This window comes from Mobula birostris, chromosome 15 (genome assembly GCF_030028105.1).
Source record: "Mobula birostris isolate sMobBir1 chromosome 15, sMobBir1.hap1, whole genome shotgun sequence".
Lineage (NCBI taxonomy): Eukaryota > Metazoa > Chordata > Chondrichthyes > Myliobatiformes > Myliobatidae > Mobula > Mobula birostris.
This window is the reverse complement of record NC_092384.1, coordinates 23273088-23299164: the sequence shown is the minus strand read 5'-3', so window position 1 is coordinate 23299164 and position 26077 is coordinate 23273088. Positions and strand designations below refer to the sequence as shown.

At 41.6% G+C, this 26077-nt stretch overlaps 1 protein-coding gene across 1 annotated transcript in view; it reads left to right on the top strand.

Annotated features, from left to right (window-relative positions):
* Window positions 1–1180: 1180 nt before the first annotated feature.
* slc9a5 (solute carrier family 9 member A5) overlaps window positions 1181–26077 on the top strand; it is a 181203-nt gene continuing 156306 nt past the window's right edge. Inside the window, exon 1 of the mRNA XM_072279421.1 lies at window positions 1181–1224. Within this exon, the coding sequence (XP_072135522.1) occupies window positions 1215–1224 (10 nt within the window). The 5' untranslated portion in view covers window positions 1181–1214. The remainder of the gene's footprint in view (window positions 1225–26077) is intronic.

Here is a 26077-nt window from a genome sequence, read left to right as displayed (position 1 = left end):
CTCCAAGATGCACTTTGTCATCTTGTTTAATCTCCTTCCAGGCCTATAATCTTTTGAGATCTTTACACACCTTCAGTTGCAGGTATCTGCAGCTGCCCAGTGTCTGGGCTCTGCAATTCCCTCAGTTATGAAACACAGAAACAGGCCCATCGGCCCATCGTGTCCATGCCAACCTTTTTCCCATCTACACTGATCCTGTCTGCTCACATTGGGACCATACTCTCTTAACTCCCTTCTATATCCTTATCATAAACACCAATTTCTTCATATGTTGCCCAGAGTCTTTTTTTTAAATTAACACTCCCATGAGAACGTAGGTTTTTGATCTTCATTGACCATTTACAAGCTTTTCTGCACTTCAAACTCTTGTTGCCTGTATTGCCCAGTTAAGATTATTTATAAGTTACTGAAAACAAATCTAAAAGATAAACTCCCTCAGAATAGACTAGTTGATCATCTTCAAACAGTAGCAAGATCCAGGGTGGGGATGGGGAGCTTTCAGGATTAACTCTACTCAATCATTACTGCTATTGTGTCTCTTTCCCGACTATTAAACTATCAACTGGAATTAAGTGTTAAGTGATGTATTTTAGTTCTAGATTTTCCCTGAGGGCTGCAGCCTTCATGTTTCAGCTGTTCATATCTGGCAGGCAGTAGGTTTGCTGAACAGGTCTTACACGGCACTTAATCAGTTGAATGAAATCAACGTATTAACGTGAACTGCTTCTTGAATGCCAAATCTCTTTGTTCTATCCCATTTTGACTGCATAATTCCAATGGTACAGAGCTCCTTATGCTTCCTGCAAAATGTAACACCCCTCCCCATGCTCGTCAATATTAACATTTATTTTTCATCTAAGTGTCTGTTAAATAGGCTCACTAATTGAAGGTTTCACATAAGTGTCAGTTTGTGTCAGTGTTGTTTTTGGTGCTGTGCTCTGCAGCACAGACTGTCAGGCATTGAAATGGGGCTGGCATGCATTACATCCTTCCTCTCACCTTGAGTCAGCCATTGGACCTGTGTGAGAAATGGAAATGAACCAAAGTGTTCTCTCTATTTTAATAAATACTAATGTTTAATGAGTACAGAAATTGAATGAACTATTGGTTAATATTTTCCAAAAATATTTCATGGATTGGGCATACTTCACCCATTGTAACTATGTCTTATTGACAGATATTTAGAAACAGTGGAAAAGGCCTTCTGACAGCTCATGATGTCAGGTAACTACCAGGAGGTTCTGGGAGTGGGGTCTTACCATATGGTGCATGAGGTGGAGAGACATTGCAAAGACGTTGGCAGCAAGGGTAAAGGAGCCACAGGCACTCTGCTTGATTAGAGATGGCAAAGAGAAGGTTTATGAGTGATTCTGGGAATGAAAGGATCAATGCATGAAAAATATTTGATGGCTCTACTAGGCCTGTGCTCACTGGAATTTAAAAGAATGAGGGGGATCTCAGTAATACCTGTCAAATACTGAAAGGCCTAGATAGAGTGGATGTGGAGAGTATGTTTTCTGTAGTGGGTTAGTCTAGGACTAGAGGGCAGAACCTGACATAGAAGAACATCCCTTTAGAACAGATATGAGGATGAATTTTAGCCAGAGGCTGGTGAATCTCTGTCTCCAATGGCTTTGGAGGCCAAGTCATTGGAGAGGTGGAGAGGTTGATAGGTTGTTGATGGGGTGATAGGGTGTCAGAGTTCAGGGAGAGGGCAGGAGAATGGGGCTGAGAGGGATAATAAATCAGCCATGATGGAATGACTGTGCAGATTCTATTGGCTAATCTTGTTCCAAAGTTTTATGATTGGATACAAGGCTCGAGCTAGGCCAAATGAGATTTTTTTTTCCCATCGTTCTGATATTTGGTCTGAACAAGAGCCGAACTACTTGACCGTGTCTGCATGCTTTTATACGTTGAGTTGCTGCCACATGACTGGCTGATTAGATATTTGCATTAACAAGCTGGTGTATGGTGTACCTAATCTTCCATGAGGGAATTAAATGCAGCATCTCCAAGTTTGCGGATGACACGAAGCTGGGTGGCAGTGTTAGCTGTGAGGAGGATGCTAAGAGGATGCAGGGTGACTTGGATAGGTTGGGTGAGTGGGCAAATTCATGGCAGATGCAATTTAATGTGGATAAATGTGAAGTTATCCACTTTGGTGGCAAAAATAGGAAAACAGATTATTATCTGAATGGTGGCCGATTAGGGAAAGGGGAGGTGCAACGAGACCTGGGTGTCATTATACACCAGTCATTGAAAGTGGGCATGCAGGTACAGCAGGCGGTGAAAAAGGCGAATTGGATGCTGGCATTTGTAGCGAGAGGATTCGAGTACAGGAGCAGGGAGGTACTACTGCAGTTGTATAAGGCCTTGGTGAGACCACACCTGGAGTATTGTGTGCAGTTTTGGTCCCCTAATCTGAGGAAAGACATCCTTGCCATAGAGGGAGTACAAAGAAGGTTCACCAGATTGATTCCTGGGATGGCAGGACTTTCATATGAAGAAAGACTGGATGAATTGGGCTTGTACTCGTTGGAATTTAGAAGATTGAGGGGGAATCTGATTGAAACGTATAAAATTCTAAAGGGATTGGACAGGCTAGATGCAGGAAGATTGTTCCCGATGTTGGGGAAGTCCAGAACAAGGGGTCACAGTTTGAGGATAAAGGGGAAGCCTTTTAGGACCGAGATTAGGAAAAACTTCTTCACACAGAGAGTGGTGAATCTGTGGAATTCTCTGCCACAGGAAACAGTTGAGGCCAGTTCATTGGCTATATTTAAGAGGGAGTTAGATATGGCCCTTGTGGCTATGGGGATCGGGGGTATGGAGGGAAGGCTGGGGCGGGGTTCTGAGTTGGATGATCAGCCATGATCATAATAAATGGCGGTGCAGGCTCGAAGGGCCGAATGGCCTACTCCACCTATTTTCTATGTTTCTATGTTTCTAATAACATAGCCACTGAGAGTATACAATAAAAATTGGGTGTAAAATCTAACTAGGTGCAGAGTAGGGTGAGAAAATAGTTTCACCTCCGAGAAATAAGTGGTCCTCATGAATATTTATTTCCAATTTTAATAGCATACTTAATGTTTTCATGTCATAAAATCAACTAAATTGGTTGGGTTTTGCTTTCAAAGATGTTACTGTTTCCATTTTAAACTCTGAAATGTATTATATTTATATTATACAATATATAATATAATTTGTGGATCATGCATGCTATTTTCCAAATATATCATGAACATTGTATTGAATGCGTTCAATGTAAATTCACCTGTTTTATGTGTAGCTGCTGCTGTTACAATGGCTTTCAGTTTTAAACCACAGCCAATAGGAAAAACCCTAGTATTAATACTCTATATCTTAGTTATTATTGAAAGTAAAAGTGTGCCAACAGTGTGCCTACAATTAAAGGCTCACACCATGAGTCTGTAAAGCATTGTAGAAAAATAAGGAAAATTAACTTGGGAAAAATCTATGAAGAGTCATAATGTATGGTTTTATATTTATAGGAACTATTATAGTGTGTATTTTAATCTTTTCTAAGGTGTAGTTGATCTACAACAGGGATAGAACAAATTACGGCCTAATTTAATTGGTTCTGCATATTGCTCACAAGATGTACGTATTCAGGGCTTGGGAACCATAGCAACTTCAATTTGTAGATCTGTTGGTGCAGCATTTCCATATCCACCCAATAGCCACCAAGTATTCCAGCATAAGCAGACAATTAACAAGAATGTTAACAAATCCGATGATTTACAAAATAACTTCTTAAGGAAGTGGGTTTATCTGGATTAGCGTCTCCAGTAAATTAAGCGCCTGGATTCAAATAGCCACAATGCTCTCAGAATGGTATCATCAGTATGGCTTTGTGGGATACTGTGTCTCTTCAATGTATGGAAGAAGTGACTAGATGGAGGCTACATGGACATTATTAATGTGAACTTTAATGAAGCCTGTGACAAGGTACCAGATGGTAGACCATTCTGCAAGATTAGGTCATATGGAGCCCTAGTCAGGCTCACCAATTGGATACAAAGTTGGCTGGATGGTCGGAGAGGGGTGTAGTGGAGTGTTTCTTCTCCCCCTCCCCCCCCCCAATCAAATGCCTGTATCCAGCAGTTTGCCATAAGGAATAGTACCGAGCTCACTTTAGGTTGTCATTTATATTAGTGATTTGAATGAGAATATAGGTGGTATGGACATTTAAATTGTTTGTATAGTGGATAGAGAAGATGATCTGAGATTACAATCACTGTTTCCTCTAAACTATGGGTGCACAGCTGTGTAGTTGCCACACAAGTAGCTTTTGTTGCCACACAGCTGGAAGTTTCTTTAGTATGAGCATTTAAAGTGCTGCACAGTCCTCAGGCGGTCTAAAAAGAAATTTCCTGCTCGGAGTAATGGTTGGCCTGTGCAGCTGTAAACAATAAAATTAGAGACAACATTGATTATAACTTGGCCAGTGGGACAAGGAGTGGCTGTTGGAGGTTGATTCAGATGGGTGTGAGGCGTTTTAGTAAGACAGACTCTCACAGAGTGAATCTTCGGGCCTGAGGGAGTGTTGTAGAATAAAGGGACCTAGGGGTGCAGGTACATGGTTCCTTGAAACTGTGTGACACACAATGGGTGGTGAAGAAAGCATTTGGCACAGTTGGCTTTCATCATTTGGGATATTGTTAACTGAAGTTGGGGCATGTTGCAGCTGTACAAAATGTCAGTGAGGTGACATCTGGAGTACTATACACTCTTCTGGTAACTTAACTAGAAAGAGTGCAAAGCATATTCACTGAAACATTCCTGGGATTGCAGGGTTTGAGTCTGAAGGTGAGGCTTAATAGGCTAGGAGATCAGAGGCTGGGGATAACCTCATCAAGGTTTGTAAAATCGTGAGGGGGCATAAATGTGGTGATTAGCCAGTCTTGTCCTCAGAGCATAGAGGGCATAATTTTAGTGAGAGGAAAATGAATTAAAGGGGATCTTTTTACACACAGAGTGGTGTCTTGTATGGAACAAGCTACCAGGCGAAGGGATTTCTGACCTTCATTTATTAATCCCTCTATCAACCTGTTTTTTAACACCAGCTCTCTCACCACTTATGTCAATTAATTACTCCTGCTCTCCACCCTATCAGAGATTTCCCTTGTTTATTCTGCACCACCTCACATTCTCTAACTTTTCTCTGTCCTGATGAAGGGCCATAGACCAGAAACATTCATTATTTCTCCTCCCATAGGTGCTGCCCACTTGTGGAGTAAATTATAGAACATGGAACAGTACAGCAAAGTACAGGCCCTTTGGCCCACAATGTTGTGCCGACCCTTAAACCCTGCCTCCCAGGTAACCCCCCCACCTTAAATTCCTCCATATACCCGTCTAGTAGTCTCTTAAATTTCACTAGTGTATCTGCCTCCTCCGCTGACTGAGGCAGTGCATTCCACGCACCAACCACTCTGAGTAAAAAACCTTCCTCTAATATCCCCCTTGAACTTCCCACTCCTTACCTTAAAGCCATGTCCTCTTGTATTGAGCAGTGGTGCCCTGGGGAAGAGACGCTGGCTGTCCACTCTATCTATTCCTCTTAATATCTTGTATACCTCTATCATGTCTCCTCTCATCCTCCTTCTCTCCAGAGAGTAAAGCCCTAGCTCCCTTAATCTCTGATCATAATCCATACTCTCTAAGCCAGGCAGCATCCTGGTAAATCTCCTCTGTACCCTTTCCAATGCTTCCACATCCTTCCTATAGTGAGGCGACCAGAACTGGACACAGTACTCCAAGTGCGGCCTAACCAGAGTTTTATAGAGCTGCATCATTACCCCACGACTCTTAAACTCTATCCTTTGACTTATGAAAGCTAACATCCCATAAGCTTTCTTAACTACCCTATCTACCTGTGAGGCAACTTTCAGGGATCTGTGGACATGTACCCCCAGATCCCTCTGCTCCTCCACACTACCAAATATCCTGCCATTTACTTTGTACTCTGGCCTTGGAGTTTGTCCTTCCAAAGTGTATCACCTCACACTTCTCCGGGTTGAACTCTATCTGCCACTTCTCAGCCCACTTCTGCATCCTATCAATGTCTCTCTGCAATCTTTGACCATCCTCTACACTATCTACAACACCACCAACCTTTGTGTCGTCTGCAAACTTGCCAACCGACCCTTCTACCCCCACATCCAGGTCGTTAATAAAAATCACGAAAAGTAGAGGTCCCAGAACTGATCCTTGTGGGACACCACTAGTCACAATCCTCCAATCCCAATGTACTCCCTCCACCGCGACCCTCTGCCTTCTGCAGCCAAGCCAATTCTGAATCCACCTGGCCAGACTTCCCTGGATCCCATGCCTTCTGACTTTCTGAATAAGCCTACCATGTGGAACCTTGTCAAATGCCTTACTAAAATCCTTGTAGGTCACATCCACTGCACTACCCTCATCTATATGCCTGGTCACCACCTCAAAGAACTCTATCAGGCTTGTTAGACACGATCTGCCCTTCACAAAGCCATGCTGATTGTTCCTGATCAGACCATGATTCTCTAAATTAGATTAGGTTCAACTTTACTGTCATTGTGCCGATTACAGATACAAAGCCAATGAAATGCATTTAGCATCTGACCAGAAATGCAAAGAATAGTGATATTTACAAAATAACTGTGAATAAAAAAAAATGCTACAGCACATAAATATAAAAGTACTGAGACAGTACAATACGGATGCAATACTGCTTAGTGCTGTGATGAGAGGTTCAGCAGTGTCACAGCCTCAGGGAAGAAGCTCTTCCTGTGCCTGCTGGTGCGGGAGCGGAGGCTCCTGTAGCGCCTATTGGATGGGAGGAGAGTAAAAAGTCCATGGTTAGGGTGAGATGCATCCCCGATAATGCTTTTTGCCCTGCCCAGGCAGCGTTTATGGTAGATGCCCATAGATCTTATCTCTGGGAATCTTTTCCAACAGCTTTCCCACCACAAACGTGAGGTTCACTGGTCCATAATTATCCGGACTATCCATACTATCTTTTTTGAACATGGGGACAACATTCGCCTCCCTCCAGTCCTCCAGTACCATTCCCGTGGACAACGAGGACATAAAGATCCTAGCCAGAGGCTCAGCAATCTCTTCCCTCACCTCATGGAGCAGCTTGGGGAATATTCCGTCAGGCCCTGGGGACTTCTGTCCTAATGTATTTTAACAACTCCAACACCTCCTCTGCCTTAATGTCAACATGCTCCAGAACATCAACCTCACTCATATTGTCCTCACCGTCATCAAGTTTCCTCTCATTGGTGAATACCGAAGAGAAGTATTCATTGAGGACCTCGCTCACTTCCACAGCCTCCAGGCACATCTTCCCACCTTTATCTCTAATCGGTCCTACCTTCATTCCTGTCATCCTTTTGTTCTTCACATAATTGAAGAATGCCTTGGGGCTTTCCTTTACCCTACTCGCCGAGGTCTTCTCATACCTCCTTCTTGCTCTCCTCAGCCCCTTAAGCTGCTTTCTTGCTACCCTATATTCCAGTTTTATTTCAGACTTCCAACACCTGCAGTATTTTATCAATGGATTTTGGAAGCGATGGCTTTTGTTGAAAGGTCATTGGAAAAAAAAATGAAGCAGACAGGTAGCATATGTGAGAAGAAGATGGAGGAGAAATCCTGGGATTTGCAGGCTCTGCAGTCCTTGGTATTGGTATTAGTTTGTTATTGTCACATCTACCACATAGAGTTTAAAGCTTGTCATACTGATCAAATCACTACACAGTGCGCTGAGTTCGGACAAGATAAAATAATATCTTCAGGATGGCACAATAGTGTGGCAATTTGGTGTAATGCTATTACAATACTAGCGACCAGGGTTCATTTCCCACTGCTGTTCTCTTTCCCAACAGCATTGGTTTCCTTCTGAATACCAAAGACACATGGGTTCCTCAGTTAATTGGTCACATGTGTAATTGGACAGCACAGGCTCGACGGGCTGGAAGAGCCTGTACCATGCTATATTTCTAAATAATAATGCAGAATAAAGTGAAAAGCTGCAGAGAAAGGGCAGAGCGGGTTAAAGAAAAAAGTAAAGTGCAAGATCATAATGAGGTAGTGTCAGTATTTCTGGCGGAAGTGGGGATCAGTCCATCCGCTGCTTATCTCTTGTTCAGTAGACGTTGAATGTTGTATCCCCATTTATCCTGTCTACCCCTGTGTCATTTGTGCTTGGGTGCATCAGTGCACTAAGCTTGTAATTTGGCAGAACAATGGTCTGTAAAGTTTTGAAAGTTTCTTGAAGAAACACAATAGGTCAGACGAGAACTATCGCACAAGTGTATTGAATCATACCTACTTGCAGCCAGCTTACCTTCGATCTTTAACCACTAACCACAAAAATAACTTCCTTTCATACAGCACCTTTCATGATTCAGGCAAATGCAGAGGATAATTAAATAGGTTTACACTTCTGGTTGAAGACCTTTACTTGAAACCTGCAACATTAACTTTCTTTCTCTCCTAATAGATGCTACCTTGACACGTTTAGCCTTCACTTTTGTTTCAAATTTCCAGCATCTGTAGCTTTTTGTTATTTACAAATGAAATATGTTGCCAACTTGAAATCCAAGCCAATCTTGAGTGATGCTTGTAAACACAATTGAAATGCAGTGGATTTTGGTTAATTGGGGCAGCCACTTATTTGGAACGATGTTTAAACAACAAAAACTAATTGAGAAAATAACTGGGATTCCTGTTGTTTATTTGGGACACTGCTGGTTAATTGGGACAGGAGGCTGTTGCCAAACAGTTTTTAGCTAGCGTTAGTCATGTACGCTTGTTTTGCCGTTAGACACTACATTGTGCTTGGAGTGAACAGGCTTTTCAATAGTGGCACGTATTTCAATAGTGTGCGTGGCACATATTTCTGTTCAGAAGTTAGTGATAGTTGGCAAGAAATAAACAGTAAGACAATTCAGAATTGTTTACTTGTTATTTCAAGCATTCAGGCTTGGAGATGCCAGAAATGGCTGGGAGTGAAAACGAAATTATTTCACTATTTCGACAAATTAAGAAGTACAAAGAATTTGAAGGTGTTGACAATCATCTTTGTATGTTACAATGAAAACAAAGATTTGGAGGATGCAATTGTCGATAGTATTGTATGAAGTCAGTCCATTATCTCCAGAAGGTGTGTGTGTGCTGATTTTCTCATTTACAGTTAAGTAAAAGGTCGTGCCAGTGTACACTGAATGAATTCCTCCATTGATAACTATTAGGAACTAATATAGGTTTACAGTACTGTAATAGTATTAGCAATGTTTTCATTTGTTCTGTATTTCATTTAAATACTTGCTCAGTTAAATGCTAGCTTATCTTTTTGTAATACCTTTTTTAACTATTTCCATGACACTTCAGTTCATTGGGACAGTGGCTTAATTAGGCCTAAATGTGCCGGTCCCAGTGTGTCCCAATTAACCAGACTCCACTGTACTTCATTTTTTACACACAGCCCTGATCTTCATTATATTATTATTGTATTGCATTCATGGCTCCTCTTCTGCATTGGGTGACTACTGCAAGAGTATAATTACTTGTTTATTTAATTCTCTACGTTATTTTCAATCTTATTTTGCCCTTTCTATCCCTGACCACCTGTGATGTTTCAAATGCGACTCAAAGTAAACTCAAAGTGTTGGTTCTCCACCTTTCGACTATTGCAGCCCGTGAAATTTAATGCCAAAAATTTTGAATTCACAAAGTGCCGGAGCATGGTACTCAATTTGGCTTCTTGGCCACCATTTCATTGAATGGTTCAGAATCTTAATGGCCCACTCCCCCTTCTGTTTTCTGTGTTTTGATAGTTTTGGGGAAAGTTAGATAAACTATTTTATTGCCAGTTTAACACAAGGCAGCAAATACCAAAATGGCCATGAAAACACCACCATCATCAGGTTACAAATAAGTGGGAGGAATTATTTAACTATGGCATATCTGGTGGCAAATCTCATAGCATCTTCCAAAGTAAAAGGACAAATGCACTTTCAGAATTCTGCCATTGCAGAAGATGGCTGCAAAACATAAAACTAATTGAAAGAAAAGCACAGAGCTGAGAGATGAATGTCTTAGTTTCATTTTTACTTTAGCAAGATACGCACATATGATGTGGTGGCCTAATGACACATGTCATTTATGTACTTGGATATAACCGGTAATGAATCATATAAACAAAGAGTTCTTAATCAGACAATATATTTACATGTCCTGAGTGGTTCCTGATGATGAATGCTACTTTCTTGTGACAAGATCTTGTGCTGATGTGCTCAGTGGTGGGGAGGGGGCTTTACCCATGATGGACTGGGCCATATCCACTATTTTTCATAGGAGTTTCTGTTCAAAGGCATTAGTGTTTCCATACCAAGGAGTGATGAAGCCAGTCAATATACTCTAGAGCAGGGGTCCCCAACCTTTTTTGCACTGCGGACCGGTTTTCTATTGACAATATTCTTGCGGACCGGCCAATCCGGGGGCGGGGGGGGGGGGATAGAGTTGGCAACGGATAAGAGTAGCAGTCAAATACGTTGTTTACCCCGAGAGACTACAATGACCATGAAGCCTTGCGCGGGCACCAGTGCCATGCGTGATTTGCGCATGCGTGTACGCGCCAATTTTATTCTACAAATAGTTTTTGGAGATTCTGTATGGGGGGAGGGGGTGTTAATCATGACTGGAATATAGGTGATAAGTGGCTAATACACTCAATTTCGTTTTTAAAAGGGTTTATCCAACGAATTTAATGTTAAACACACTGTGCGTATTTTCCTTGCATAAATATAGCTATAAGTCAATTATCAGGGGAGGACAGGGGAGCTTGAAGTTAAGTGTTGAACGAACTTCCATTAGAAGTGGTAGAGGCAGGTTCGATATTATCATTTAAAGGAAATTTGGATAGGTATGTAGACAGGAAAAGAATGGAGGGTTATGGGCTGAGTGCAGGTCGGTGGGACGAGGTGAGAGTAGCGTTCAGCACAGACTAGAAGGGCAGAGATGGCCTGTTTCCGTGCTGTAGTTGCTATATGGTTATATAAGTAAGTCAACAGCATCATAACATTTTAAGTAACTTTTAGATATTAAACACACAGCACATATTTTCCCCGTATGAACATATAAAATCATTGCAACACACCAATATCACTGAATCAGTGGGAGCCCTGGGCTTGTTTCCCTGCAACAAGACAGTGCCATCGAGGGGTGATGGGAGACAGCGATACTGAAACGGGGTTCCTTATGTCCAGTCTATTCCGCAGTTTAGTTTTCGTTGCATTCATTGCAGAGATAGCAACGTTTTCAGTGCTTTCGTGGCTATCTCAGGATATTTAGCCTTGACTTTGATCCAGAATGCCGGCAGCGATGTTATGTGAAACATACTTTTCAGCCCGCTGTCATTTGCAAGCTCGAGAAGTTGATCTCCTTCCCGTGCTGACATGGATGACGTGCGGGTAATGACCTCGCGTGCGTTCAAGCTCAACAGTGGGCGTGTCAGGGAATGAGGAAAGGTGCAGCTGACTCATATCAGCAAATCATATCGTTTCCTCGCAGCCCAGTAGCACATGCTTTGCGGTCCGGTACTGGTCCGCGGCCCGGTGGTTGGGGACCGCTGCTCTAGAGAGGTCTGTCAAAGTTTTAGATGTCATGCTGAATCTTCGGAAAATCCTAAGGAAGTAGAGGTGCTGCTGTGCTTTCTTTGTAATTGCACTTGTGTGCTGGGCCCAGGACATGTCCTCTGAAATAATAACAGAGGAACTTAAAGTTGCTAACCCTCTCCATTTCTGATCCTCCGATGAGAACTGCCTCATGGACCTCTGGTGACCTTAAAGGTTTCATTGCTGTGGAGGATTTTGTACTATTATGGGGTAATGTCTTTCCTGGTTGGGGGGGGGGGGTCACTTTGCTTGGCAGGTGAGACTTGATGGCTGTGAAACAATCTCAAGTACTAGGTCCTCTGCCATAGTGGTTGTACCGTTGAATCTGAGATTGCAGGAAGTGGTCCTGACAGCTCTGGACATGTTGGCACCCAAACAGTGCATGGCAAGTTGCTCGAGTAGCTGATCTGTCCCAGACCACCAGGCTAAGCTTCGAGCCAATACCTTTTTTTTTTTGACCATGCCTAGATGACTGGCATGTAGGTCCTCCACCACTCTAGTGCTCAGCTTAGATGGTACAGCAACTCTCAATTCCCACATGGCAACCCCCGTCAAGGGCAGGTTCATCCCAGCACTGGTTAAAATGGGGAATTGGGAATTTCTGCTGCACATTCCAGCCATTTCTTTTTTTCTCTGTATATCTGAGACAGTGTGGGGTATTTTCTGGTTTCTCTTTGGATTATCTCTGCTGTAACAGGGACACTTTCAATTTGGATTAGGGAGAATATGTCTAAGGGAATGTCCTCTTTTGTAAATTTTTCAGGTATTTCCCTTTCCAAGGGTAAATGGGACATCAGCATTTCCGTGATTAGTTGCCCTCTTGTAATTGTGTCCTCCGTCTCTGCATTCGTACTGCTGCTCTTAGTGGAACACCCTTCTGCTGATTGAAAATGGGCACTAGTGGTTGATGATCAGCAATGAGGGTGAACTCTTGTCCAGAAAATTACTGGTTGAAACATTTTGCACCCCAAACCAAACTCAAGTCCTCTCTGTCAATCTGTGTGTAATTTTTCTCTGTAGTAGTAAGGGAATGTGATGCAAAAGATATGGGGCATTCCCTTCCATCAACCGTGGAACATGACTGCACCTATACCATAAGGTGATGCATCTCAGGCAGGCAAACTTCACTGGACGATGTGGATCACAATGTGTGAGTACAGTATCTGACATTATCATTTCCTTTGCCTCTTAGAAAGCTACCTCACACTGCCTTGTCCATTGCAATTTCTTCCTGATTTGTAGTAATAGTTTGTCATAGTAATTTACAAATCCTAAAAAGGACCACAGCTGTGACACATCCTTTGGCCTTGGGGCATCCAATGCTGCTTGAATTTTTTCAGCACACTTCTATATTTCTTGTATGTCAATGGTGTGACCACAGTAAGTAATGCTTGCTTTAAATAATTCATACTTACTGTGCTCTAAGCCCATAATCTTCTAATTATCTTAAGACTTTGCTTCTTGTCATCCTCACCAGTAACAATGATGTCATCCCGGTAACACTAAGTATCTGGGCAGTCTTGAAGCATCTAGTCCATAGCTTTGTGCCAGAGTGCCTTTGGAAATGCTACACCAAAAACAAGCCTACTTTAGTGATAAAGCTCTTTGAATGTTAATGGTGAGAAATACTTTGGACTCTTAGATCATAAGACATAAGAGCAGAATAGGCCATCAAGTCAGCTCTACCACTTTATTATGGCTGATCCAACCTTCCTCTCAGCTCAAATATCTTGCCATCTTCCTATATCTTTTCGGGCCCTGACCAATCAAGTATCCAACCACCTCTGCCTTGAATACACATACAGACTTGGCCTCCACAGCTGTTGTGGCAATGAACGCCACAGATTCAACACCCTCTGGCTAAAGAAATTCCTCCTCAGTTCCATTCTAAAAGGACGCCCCTTTATTCTGAGGCTGTGTCCTCTGGTCTTGGACTCTCCCACCATAGGAAACATCCTCTCCACATCCACTCCATCAAGGCCTTTCACTATTCAATAGGTTTCAATAAGATCATCCTTCATTCTTCTGAACTCCAGAGCTATCAGACACTTCATGTGCCAAGCCGTCAAACCTGAAATAATTTTTGTGTACCTCCTTTGAACTCTCGCCAATTTCAGCACATCCTTTTTAACATAAAGGCCAGAAACTGCTCACCGTACTCCAATTGAGGCCTCACCAGTGCTTTATAAAGACTCAACATTACATCCTTGCTTTTATATTCTAGTCCCCTTGAAATGAATGCTAACATCGCATTTGCCTCCCTCACTACAAACTGAACCTGAAAATTAACCTTTAGGGATTTAGGAAATCCTGCACAAAGACTCCCAAGCCTCTTTGTGCCTAATTTTTTTTGTGTGTGTGTATTTTCTCCCCATTTAGAAAATAGTCAACCCTTTCTTCTACAAATTGCATGACCATATACTTCCCAACACTATATTCCATCTGTCACTACTTTGCCCATTCTCTTAATCTGTCGCAAGTCCTTCCATAGCCTCTCTACTTCCTTGAAACTACCTGCCCCTCCACCTATCTTCATATCATCTGCAAGCTTGGCCACAAAGCTATCAATTCCATCATCTAAGTCATTAACATATAACTTGAAAAGAATCAGTCCCAACACTGAGCCCTGTGGAACACCACTATTCACTGGCAGCCAACCAGAAAAGGCTCCCTTTATTTCCACTCTTTGCCTCCTATCAGTCAGCTACTGCTTTATCCATGCTAGAACCTTCCCTGTAATACTTTGGGCTCATAGCTTGTTAAGTAACCTTGTGTGTGCACCTTGTCAAAGGCCTTCTGAAAATCCAAATACACAACATCAACCAATTCTGCTTTGCCTATCCTGTTTGTTATTTCTTTCAAGAATTCTGAAAGGTTTGTCAGGCAAGATTTCACCTTGAGGGAATCATGCTGACTATGGCCTGTTTTATCTGTGGTACCCCAAACCACATGCTTAACAATCAACTCCAACATCTTCCCAACCACTGAGGTGAGACTAGCTAGCCTATAATTTCCTTTCTTTTGCCCCACTCCCTTCTTGAAGAGTGGAGTGACATTTGCAGTTTTCTGGTCTTCTGGAACCATTCCAGAATTTTGTGATTCTTGAACTGCCTCCACAATCTCTTAAGCCACCTCTTTCAGAATCCTGGGGTGTACAGCCTCTGGTCCAGGTGATGTATCTACCCTCAGACCTTTTCAGTTTCCACAGTGAAGACTGATGCCAAAAATATTTATTCAGTTCATCCACCATTTCCTTGTCCCCCATTACTACCTCTCCAGCATTGTTTTCCAGTGGTCTGATATCCACTCTCACCTCTCTTTTACACTTTCGTATTCCACCTTTACCTTCTTAACGACTTTTTAGTTGCCTTCTGGTATTTGAAAGCTTCCCAATCCTCTAACTTCGCACTAATTTTGCTCTATTATGCTCTCTCTTTGGCTTTTATGCAGCTTTGACTTTTCTTGTTGGCCACGGTTGTGCCAAATTGCTTTAAGAATACTTTTTCCTCTTTGGGATGTATATGTCTTGTACCTTCCGATTGCTTCCAGAAATTCCAGGCATTGCTGCTCTGTTGTTATCCCTTACAGTGTTCTTTTCCAATCAATTCTGGCCAGCCCTTCTTTCCTGCCTCCACTGTAATACTGATAGATCTGACTTGAACACGAGGAATTCTGCAGATGCTGGAAATTCAAGCAACACACATCAAAGTTGCTGGTGAACGCAGCAGGCCAGGCAGCATCTCTAGGAAGCGGTACAGTCGACGTTTCAGGCTGAGACCCTTCGTCAGGACTAACTGAAGGAAGAGTGAGTAAGGGATTTGAAAGGGGGAGGGGGAGATCCAAAATGATAGGAGAAGACAGGTGAGAGAGGGATGGAGCCAAGAGCTGGACAGGTGATTGGCAAAGGGGATATGAGAGGATCATGGGACAGGAGGTCCGGAGAGAAAGACAAGGGGGGGGGAACCCAGAGGATGGGCAAGGGGTATAGTCAGAGGGACAGAGGGAGAAAAAGGAGAGAGAGAAAAAGAACGTGTGTATATAAATAAATAACAGATGGGGTACGAGGGGGAGGTGGGGCATTAGCGGAAGTTTGAGAAGTCAATGTTCATGCCATCAGGTTGGAGGCTACCCAGACGGAATATAAGGTGTTGTTCCTCCAACCTGAGTGTGGCTTCATCTTTACAGTAGAGGAGGCTGTGGATGGACATATCAGAATGGGAATGGGACGTGGAATTAAAATGTGTGGCCACTGGGAGATCCTGCTTTCTCTGGCAGACAGAGGTGTTCAGTGAAATGGTCTCCCAGTCTGCGTTGGGTCTCCCCAATATATAGAAGGCCACATCGGGAGCACCGGACGCAGTATATCACCCCAGCCGACTCACAGGTGAAGTGTTGCCTCACCTGGAAGGACTGTCTGGGGCCCTGAATAGTAGTGAGGGAGGAAGTGTAAGGGCATGTGTAGCACTTGTTCCGCTTACAAGGATAAGTGCCAGGAGGGAGATCGGTGGGGAGGATCTGACTTGGTCGTCTTTCTCAAATTTTGGGTGAATTCAATCGTATTATGATTACGTGCCCCTAAAGGGTTCTTTCATTTTAAGCTGTCTAATCAATTCTGGTTCATTGCACAATGCCCTATCCAGAATAGCTGATCCCCTAGTGAGCTCAACTATGAGCTACTCTTAAAAAGCCATCTCGCAGGCATTCTAGAAAGTCCCCCTCATGAAATCCATCACTGATCTGATTTTCCCAATCTACCAGCATATTGAAATCCCCCATGACCATTGTAACATTGCATTTTCGGCATGCATTTTCTATCTCCCATTGTAATTTGTAGACCACATCCATTCTATTGTTTGGGCGGGGGGGGTCTGTATATAATTCCCATCAATGTCTTTTTGCCCTTGCAGTTCGTTGGCTCTATCAAAACTGATTCAACCCCTTTACCCTCCTGCCTGTCCTTTCAGTACAATATGTATCCTTGGACATTAAGCTCCCATCTATAATCTTCTTTCAGCCATGATTCAGTAATGCCTACAACATCACACATGCCAATCTGTAACTGTGCTACAAGTTCAACTACCTTATTCTGTATACTGTGCGCATTCAAATATAACACCTTCAGGCCTGTATTCACCCTTTTTAATTTTTGTCCACCTTTTACATTACAACTCATCCTGTTGACTGCAATTTTGCCCTATTATCAGCCTCTCCTCGCTACACATTGCCTTTGTTTGTAAACCAGTACTATCTCTCCAGTTTCCATCCCCCTGCCAAGTTAATTTAAACCCACCTGAACAACTCTAGCCAACCTGATTCTTCTTCTACCTCTAGGTAGGTAGGCCTCGAGTAATTCCACTTTGCTGAAGTGTTTCCCTTCAGAAAAGTTTGCAAAGCTATCCTCCATCCTGGGCAGATGATATTGATCTACTTTCAGTACAGGGTCGATAACCTTAAAATCACCACAGACCCTGGCAGACCCATTCTTCTTGACTGTTGGGACTGCTGGTGATGCCCATGGGCTCCTTTAATCTTGGAAAGAATTCCTTCAGCCTCCATGTAATCTAGCTCACTGTGTACTTTGATTACAAATGATGTAATGAACCAGATGGACCTTGTAAAACTTGGTGTGGCATTTTAATTTAACACTATCTTGAGCTTGGTATGTTTAAATTTTCTAATGCCATCCTTGAACACTTGTTGTGGCATCATCAAGTACCTTTTTTAATTTGCTTTCAATTGACTCGGTTACAAGGGATGTGGGACACAAATGGTAAATGGATCTCCAAGCTGTGGTTGTCTCAGCCACTGACGACCCACAATACTGGCCCTTCTATTTTTATCACGTACAAGCTCAATGTGGCTTGTTGATTGTTGTATTTCACGGTGGTTATCTTTTCTCTGGTATAAATTCTTAGTTGGATATCTGCAGATTCAGTTCAGTATCACTGAAGTGGTGTTCAAACTCATTTTGTAGAATGACTGAAACAGCCAAGCTGGTGTCCAATTCCATTTTAATTAATATGCCATTCATTTCTGGTGTAAGCCATATTGCTTGCCTACTCGCAAACAAGAGAAAATCTGTAGATGCTAGAAACCCAAGCAACACACACAAAATGCTGGAGGAGCTCAACAGGCCAGGCAGCATCTGTGGAAAAGAGTACAGTCGACATTTCGGGCTGAGGGGAATTTTAATTCCACTTCCAATTCCCATTCTGATATGTCTACCCATGCCCTCCTCTACTGTCGTGATGAGGCCACAGTCAGTTTGGAGGTACAATACCTTGTATTCCATCTGGGTAGCCTCCAACCTGATGACATGAACATCAATTTCTTGAACTTCCGGTAATGCCCCCCCCCCATCTCCTTCACCGTTCCCCACCCCCTTTTCTCTCTCACCTTATCTCCTTGCCTACCCATCACCTCCCTCTGGTGCTCCTCCCCCTTTTTCTTTCTTCCATGGCCTTCTGTCCTCTCCTATTTGATTCCATCTTCTCCAGACCTATATCTCTTTCACCAGTCAACTTCCCGGCTCTTTACTTCACCTCTCGTCATCCTGGTTTTACTTAACACCTTGTATTTCTCCCCCCTCACCCCCCTCCCCCCACCTTTAAATCTACTCATATTTTTTCTTTCCAGTCCTGCTGAAGGGTTTTGGCCTGAAACATCAACTGTGCTTTTTTTCCATGGATGCTGCCTGGCCTGCTGAGATCCTCCAGCATTTTGTGTGTGTGTGTGTGTGTTTCTTGTCAATTGCTAGTTTTCACATTCAAGGCCACACACAGTCCGGTGTCATTTTTCTCATTATCAGAGTACAGATTACTGCTCTTTTTAAAACTGCAACTTGACTTTCTTTTTCTTTTCCCTGTGCAGTCCATTTATTTTTGTCTGCCCAATGTGTCCTTTGTATGTGTCCTACTTTTTCCATTTTCTGTAAGTTTTGCCTTTAAAACTGAATTTGGCTGGTGCACCTGAGCCCTTGCCACAATTTGTTTGTCCGGGAGGTCTGTTCACACTCCCTTTTTTTTCTGCCTGCAACTCAATTATGTATCTGTCTGCAGTTTCCATTGATACAGTGATTTCAACTGCTCTCCTATATGTGAGTTAAACTAAATGATCTCTCAGTGCATCATTAAGCCCATCTGACCGGACTGACAATGCTCAGGTGATCTCTCCAGTTCAGCCATGTACATTGAAATGGATTTCCCTTTTGATTCCACTTAATGAAACCCAATGCATTCTGAAATCAGCAATGGTTTTGGTTCTAAATATTCCTGTGTTACTTTCATGATACGAGCAATGCTCATTCCGGCTGGTTTGGTTGGAACAGTTACATTTCCAAGCAAACTGCATGCTCTTCCACTGAATGCACTCATCAACTGACATTCGTTTCTTATCAGCTATTCAATTTGCTTTACAATACTGCTCAGTTTGCTCACCAGCCAGTCATTTTTGTGTGCAGTTGAACTCTTCTATCTTTCTGATGTAGCCAGCTATTTCTGATTTTTTAAAAATTTATGATTATTATCACCAGGTACTCAGTGTTCATGAACCTGTGAATTTGACTGTTTTCTATCCTTTTTTTAGCTGGGTTGTATTGGTCCCTTCCCAAAGACTGTGTTTATATTTATTTATATATGGCTTCATTTTAAACTTCCTCAGTGCCACTTGTGTTTTGTAACTCCAAAACCAAAAAATAATTGAAAGTAAAGCATGGGGCCAGGAGATGTGTGTCTTAGTTTTATTTTTACTCTCAGAAGATGCGCATTTTATGATTGGTGTAATTATATATGCTATTCACGTACTTTTACATATTCCTGGAATTGTTGAAACAAACAGAATGCTTATTCAAACAATATATTTATAATATTACTCAAATGTTACTGAAAAATTAAATACACAAGAGCAGCGATTAAAAGTGCTGATATTTATGGGTGACCTTTACAGGGGTTGATAAAAGATTCCATGTTTCTGTTGTGCTTTAAATGTTAATTATTAAAGAGAACTAGTGAAACAAAGTTATTGAATTAACATATACAAATAGTCTGAGTCATTTGCAGTTTTTTTTCACTGCTTCTCAATTTTAATTTTTTCTTTAAAAATTTGTGGAATGATTTTTAAGATGAAGACTCATGAATATGATTATCATTAATAATTCCAGAAAAGCATCCTTGGTTAATTCTATATGGAATTATTGAGGTGAAATGCATAGCTGGGGTTAGGGAAATCCTAAATTAATACACCAGGGAGTGCAAGGCAGAAGGTTATGCTGATGGTTATAGTCAGATGTGCTAGAGTGGGAAGATATGACAGTAGTATCTTTCAATCCCTGGTTCAGACTTACATTCATTTATTTATCAAATGTACAGTTCATTGAAGTATACATTTAACACCTGATACAACTTATGGTTGTGTTGATGGCAGCCCTTAAGTATCACAGAGGAAGCATCACCATAACAGTCAGCAGAGAGATCAGTTCTTTATTATTAGGTGCACCATTTAACAACGGGCACAAAATAAATGTGTTCAACTTGTGCAAGGTCCAAGAAGCCTCTGCTTTGTTTGAATATAATAATGGACACCTGACAGCCTCCGGTCAACCATTGTAGTGTACAAAATGCTAAGCTAAAAGATGACACAGAGATGCAATAGTGGGAATGATTTTTTTTTCATGGACGAATTACCACAAAACTTTCATTTTTGGAATTGTAACACTATGCAGAGCAAGAGATGTAACTTTCTCTGGCCCTATTCTTAAATTAAGCAGCCTATTTCCTGTTTAGAACAAATTTGTGTTTTGTTTCCAACTAATATATCAGCTGGAGAATGACTTGTGTTTGTTCTTGATAAAAGACAGGCTTACGAGGGTGAAAGAGAATTGCTTGTATTAACTTCAAATCTATATACAGTGGATTCAGGTTAATTGAGCCATTGGTTAATCATGGCAGTTGCATTTGTGACAACTTTTAAAGAACAAAAACTAAGCAAGAAAATAGCCAGGATTCCCTTTGTTTATTTGGTGCTCTATGCCACTTAATTAGGGTAGGAGAGTGTTGCTGAACAGTTTCTAACTCGTTTCAGTCAAATGCACTTGTGTGGGTGTTAGACACTACACCATGGTTAGAGTGAACAGTTTTTAAGTAGCATCAATTGCGTGCACTTATGTTTTTAAAAAAAAAATGTGATTTTTGGTCACTAATAGTTGGCAAGAAATGAGTAACAATGCAATTCAGAACTACTTTGCTCACTGCAGTTTCAAGTCTTCAGGCTTGGAGAGGCTGAAAACTGCCAGGAGTTAAAAATGAAACTACTTCACTTCAAGTTAGGAGCTACGAAGAATTTGAAGGTATCAACGTGACCTTGAATGTGACAATGAAAACAAAGATTTGGAGAATGCGATCGATTACAGCATTGTATGAAGACAATCCATTATCTGCACTAGGTGTCTGTGCTGATTTTGTTCATTTGCAGTCAAACAAAAGAACATGATAGATGAATTGCAGTCCTAACTATTAGGAACTAATAGTTTTACAGTACTCTAGTAGTATTAATAGTGTTCTAATTTGTTCAGTATTTCATTTAAATACGTAATTTTTTACTCTGTTAAAGATATAACAAAAAGACAAGATAACATTTAATTATTTCCATAAAACTTCAGCTAATTGGGACAGAGGCTTAATTGGGCTATAATGTACTGGTCCTGATGTGTCTGAATTAATCGGAATCCACTGTATTGAAAATTTATGGGAAGGTATTGAAAGCAGCTAGTCCACCATTAAAATTTTAGTGTTAATACAATAAAGCAGTTTCATCTTCTTAGTTTCCATTATTTTATAAAATGACTTGTATGCTGTTTTACTGTTATGTGCCCAAACCTAGAAAATTAAATAAACTGTCTTTCTGAATTTTTGAAGTAGAAGGCTAAATCTGATTTGGTAACTTTAAACAATTACTTCAGCAGCATCCTTGTACTAATGAATATGTATAGTAAATTGATTAACAGGCTGGAGCATTAGATCTGGTCTCACCACAACAGTATACAGATGTTTTTTAAAAAACCGTATATATTAATTTCCAGAGGTGTCCTTTGGTCCAGCATGTTAAGTTTTAAGTTGTGATCCATAGAGCCCTTTTTCATTGTGTTTCCTATGCTGTCAATTGTCGAGATTCATTTTCTGCCTTTATGAAGACTTTAATTTTTGCACTGGTTACACAGAGGAATAATGGAGCAAATCCTTTCATTTCTGCAGAAGGTGGTCTTTGTCTTGATGTGAGCTGTCATCATCCGACACATTGATCTTCACTAATATGGCCAATAAACAGATGGTGCTTTAGCTCTAGGCTACTGAATGAAATGTGCCTCAGAGAAATTGTGCTGTGACTAATAAATAGACCATATTTTCCAACCTGGGGTCCATGACCCATTGCTTAATGGTGTTAGTCCATTCCATAAAGAAAGGTTGGGAAGCTCCGAAATAGAGCAAGTTGAATGGGATCTGAACGAGCTATATGCATCAGCATAATTATAGAATAAGTAAGATGGATTACGGAGGACAAGTGTTGGACCCACTATTCTCATTTGGGAGGGGGTGGGGGAGAAAACATTGGAAGAAGACAGTCAACCTATTGAATTTGTCCTGTAACACTAGGATTGTGTCTGATACTTACCTTAACCTTATTGGCTATTCAGTAGTTCCATTTAATATCAGAGAATGTATACAATATACAACCTGAAATTCTTACTCTCTGCAGCCATCCTCAAAACAGAAGAAACCCTCCCCAAAGAATGAATGATTAAAAAAAAATGCAAGAACCCCAAGGCGCCTTGCCCCTCTCCCACATGCAAGTGTCATCAAACCTTCCCTCACCCTTGCCCCATCCCACAAATTATTCTACCATAAAGCATCAGCAATCCCACCACCCACCATGCTAACAAAAGCAACCCCTCCCCCCCCAAGAGAGATGGTCTACAAGTGGATCAAAAACTATCTGTTCACTCCAACATTTCAACATCTCACGGGCTTGAGCTCTCTCTCACTAACAAGGGAGAGACGGGTATTGCTCTTCACAGTGGTAGGGGAGACAACAGTCGTAATTTCGACATTGCAGTCTGAAGCTGTTGCTTTTCTATTTTGAGTTCCCTGACTATAATCAGCAAATTGATTAGCGAGTGCAGAGCCCTCTGACAGCCACTCGCGCCGTCTTCAATGTTCCAGCACCTGCTTTGCTTCAGTACGCAATACTGGTTCACAGGGCCGCGCAGGCCCCAAAGGTGCTCCACTTCAGGCCCCAAAGGCGCCCCACTTCAGGCCGAACCCGGACATGCCAAAATGCGGCCAATCGGGGAGTTTCAAGAACGGCAACGCGCTGTAGTGCAGAACCACAGTCTTTGAGTGTTACTGTCGATCAAAGGACCCGATAAGAACACAGCAACCCTGTAAAGGAAAATAGAGACATTAGAATAGGAAGAATGTATCAGTTTCCCTGATGAGCTGGGAGACATGAACCTCTGGCGGCATCTTTAGCCCTCCATTAAATGATCGAATTTAGAACTGAAAACAATTGTCTGCAGTATCCTCAGGTTTCAGGGAGAGAAATTTGGCTATGTGGAGAAATGCTTGGTGTTTTCAAGCAGTATGGTCCAGTTCAAATGTGAAGATTATTTAAGGACAACAGCTATTGTCCATTTGACTGAGCCATGTTGCAGTATTTGTTTGCAGAGGGTGGACTTGACTCTTGTATAGATTGCAGCATGTAAAAAGTGATAGCTTTTGGTGAACATTTGTCTAGTATTATACAAATCATCACTCATCATTAATTCCATTTATATTATGCTCACCAGTAAGAAATTCAGTCCCAGCTGTAAAGTAATATTCTCCTAAAACAGTGGACATCCTCTTACAGTTCCTTTTTCAATTAGCTTCCTGCTTCTTGAGAAATGGCTCTAATTAGTCGACCGTGACAAAGTAATTTATCATAGTCCGTCTTTCATGACTGTGCAGCCTGTGACGCAGTTGTCTACATCATTGTCTGGCAAAACTAGATGAAACCCAACACGTCTGATTCCATTGTTATCCATCATGAAAATTACCTACAATGGCTTCATGCAGTACCTCCACTATCTCCTCTGAAATCCCCCAATCTGTACCTGGCCACCCCTATATTCTATTCACTAATTGCTCCTCAGCAAATTCATCTAAAAATAGACAGTGGTAACTTCATTATTATATTATCTAACCTGCCTTATCTCATTACTCCTATACTTGGAAATTGGAACCCCCAACCACCCTCTTCTCCCCCTCTCCCCTCCACCGCAAGTACATATTGGCTTTGTGACCAGTAGACAGTAATCAGTAAGCACAGACTGGAACACCTTCTCCATTAGTATCCTCAGTACCAGTGCATGGCAGGGCAGTGTGGTCAGATTCTGCTGTAACGCCATCTAGAAGTTTGCTGGTACTACCACAGTGGAGGGCCAGATCTGAAACAATGATGACAGAGTATAGGAAGGAGATGGAAATATCCATTCTGGATAGTATGGCAACCGCTCTGCTGAGGACCACAAGAAGCCTTAGAGAGTTGTAAACACAGCTCAATGTATCATAAAAACCAGCTTCCCCTCCATTTGCTCTCTTTACACTTCCTGCTGCCTCATAAAACCAGCCAACATAGTCAAGCACCTCTCCCATCCTGATCGTTGTCTGCCTTCTCCCCACTCATCAGGCAGAAAATACATAACCTTGTATCACTCAGCTGAAGAACTGCTCCCCTCCCATGGTTATAAAACCTCAGAGATCTTCTACAAACAAAGATAGCTTCTTGATCTCACGGTCAACCTTTTCGTGGCCCTTGCATATCATTTGTCTACCTGCATTGAACTTTTTTTGGTTGTTTTAACACTATCTTCTGCATTCTTTTTTTTTGTGCCTTCTCAGTACATTTATGTATGGAATGACCTGCATATAAACAAAAGGTTTTCACTGGATCTTGGTGCATGTCACAAGTTTTGTGTCAGTGTGCATCTCTCCCGTTTGTTGTACATAGGTTGGTTGTTTGTCCTGTTGGGTGCAGTTTTTCACTGATTCTGTTGTGCTTCATGTATTTTCTGTCAATGCCCACAAGAAAATGAATCTCAGTGTTGTGTATGGTGATGTATATTTACTTTGATAGTAAACTAATTTTGAACTTCATTTTGCAACAAAACCTCACAACCAAAAGGTATTGTAGTTGAAATTAACCTTTGCCATTAATTCTAAAATCGGGTGCAAAATTGCCTCATGCCACATTAACAGGATAGAGCTGTTTTCCCAGTGTTTCACAAATGAATTTTTAGATCTCAGTATTCTTTATTTAAAGAGCAGCAAGTGATTAGTATTTAGCTTTGGTTCCTCAGTGAAGATAGTGCGGTTGGATATTGGAGAAGTGTCTTGTGATCAGCACGATTTCCAGTTATTGCACAGTTCCACAGTGCTGTAGTGTTGCTTCTGCTGAGAGTGCATGATATTGGCCGCTGTTCAGGAGAACCTATACACCTATTACAGTGTCTCCATCATGAAGTTATGTAGTCCATGATTGTGAAATGGCATTTCATATCTGAAACAAGCTTGCCTACAAGTCTGAATGTTATTTTATTAAGTTTTGGAGTAAACCACAGCATGGAGATAGCCCTTACCAAAATGATCAGTGACCTTAGATCTAGAAGGATTAGAAATGTGACCCTGTTGCATCAGTGCTGAGACTAAGTGCTGCCATCCACACAATTGATCACAGCATTCTCCTAGGTCGCCTTGAGAACTGGGTTGGCCTCTCTGGTAATCCCTTTAATTGGTTTCATTCATATTGTCTTGGAGAGAGACTTTTTTTTTGTCTGTGCTAGAGACCATTTTTCTAAGAGATATGACGTACCTTTTGGTGTTGCTCAGGGAAGCTGTCTTGGTTCCCTACTCTTCTTCTTATACACACTCCTCGTAGGAGACATCATTAAAGAGTATAAATTTGATTTCCACAGTTGTGCAGAGGACACGCAATTGTATGTCTTGATTGAGCGTGATGATAATGATAGCATCCCATCTTCTCTGACCTCGTACGGCTGCAGTAAACAAGTGGATGCGTAATACTTTCCTAAAACTAAATGACGATAAAACTGAAATACTTTTGGTTTGTCCCAAGCCAAAAGAGATAAACTTCTTGATAAATTTGGGAACTTGGCTCCCCTTGTAAAATCAGAAGTAACTAGTCTGGGTGTTATCTTTGATTCACAAAGATCACGCAAAAAAAATCAGTAAATCAGCATTTCTACACTTCAGAAATATTGTAAAGATACATTCATTTTTGTCACGTAATGATGCTGAAAAACTAATTCACACTTTTATTTTGAATAGACCAGA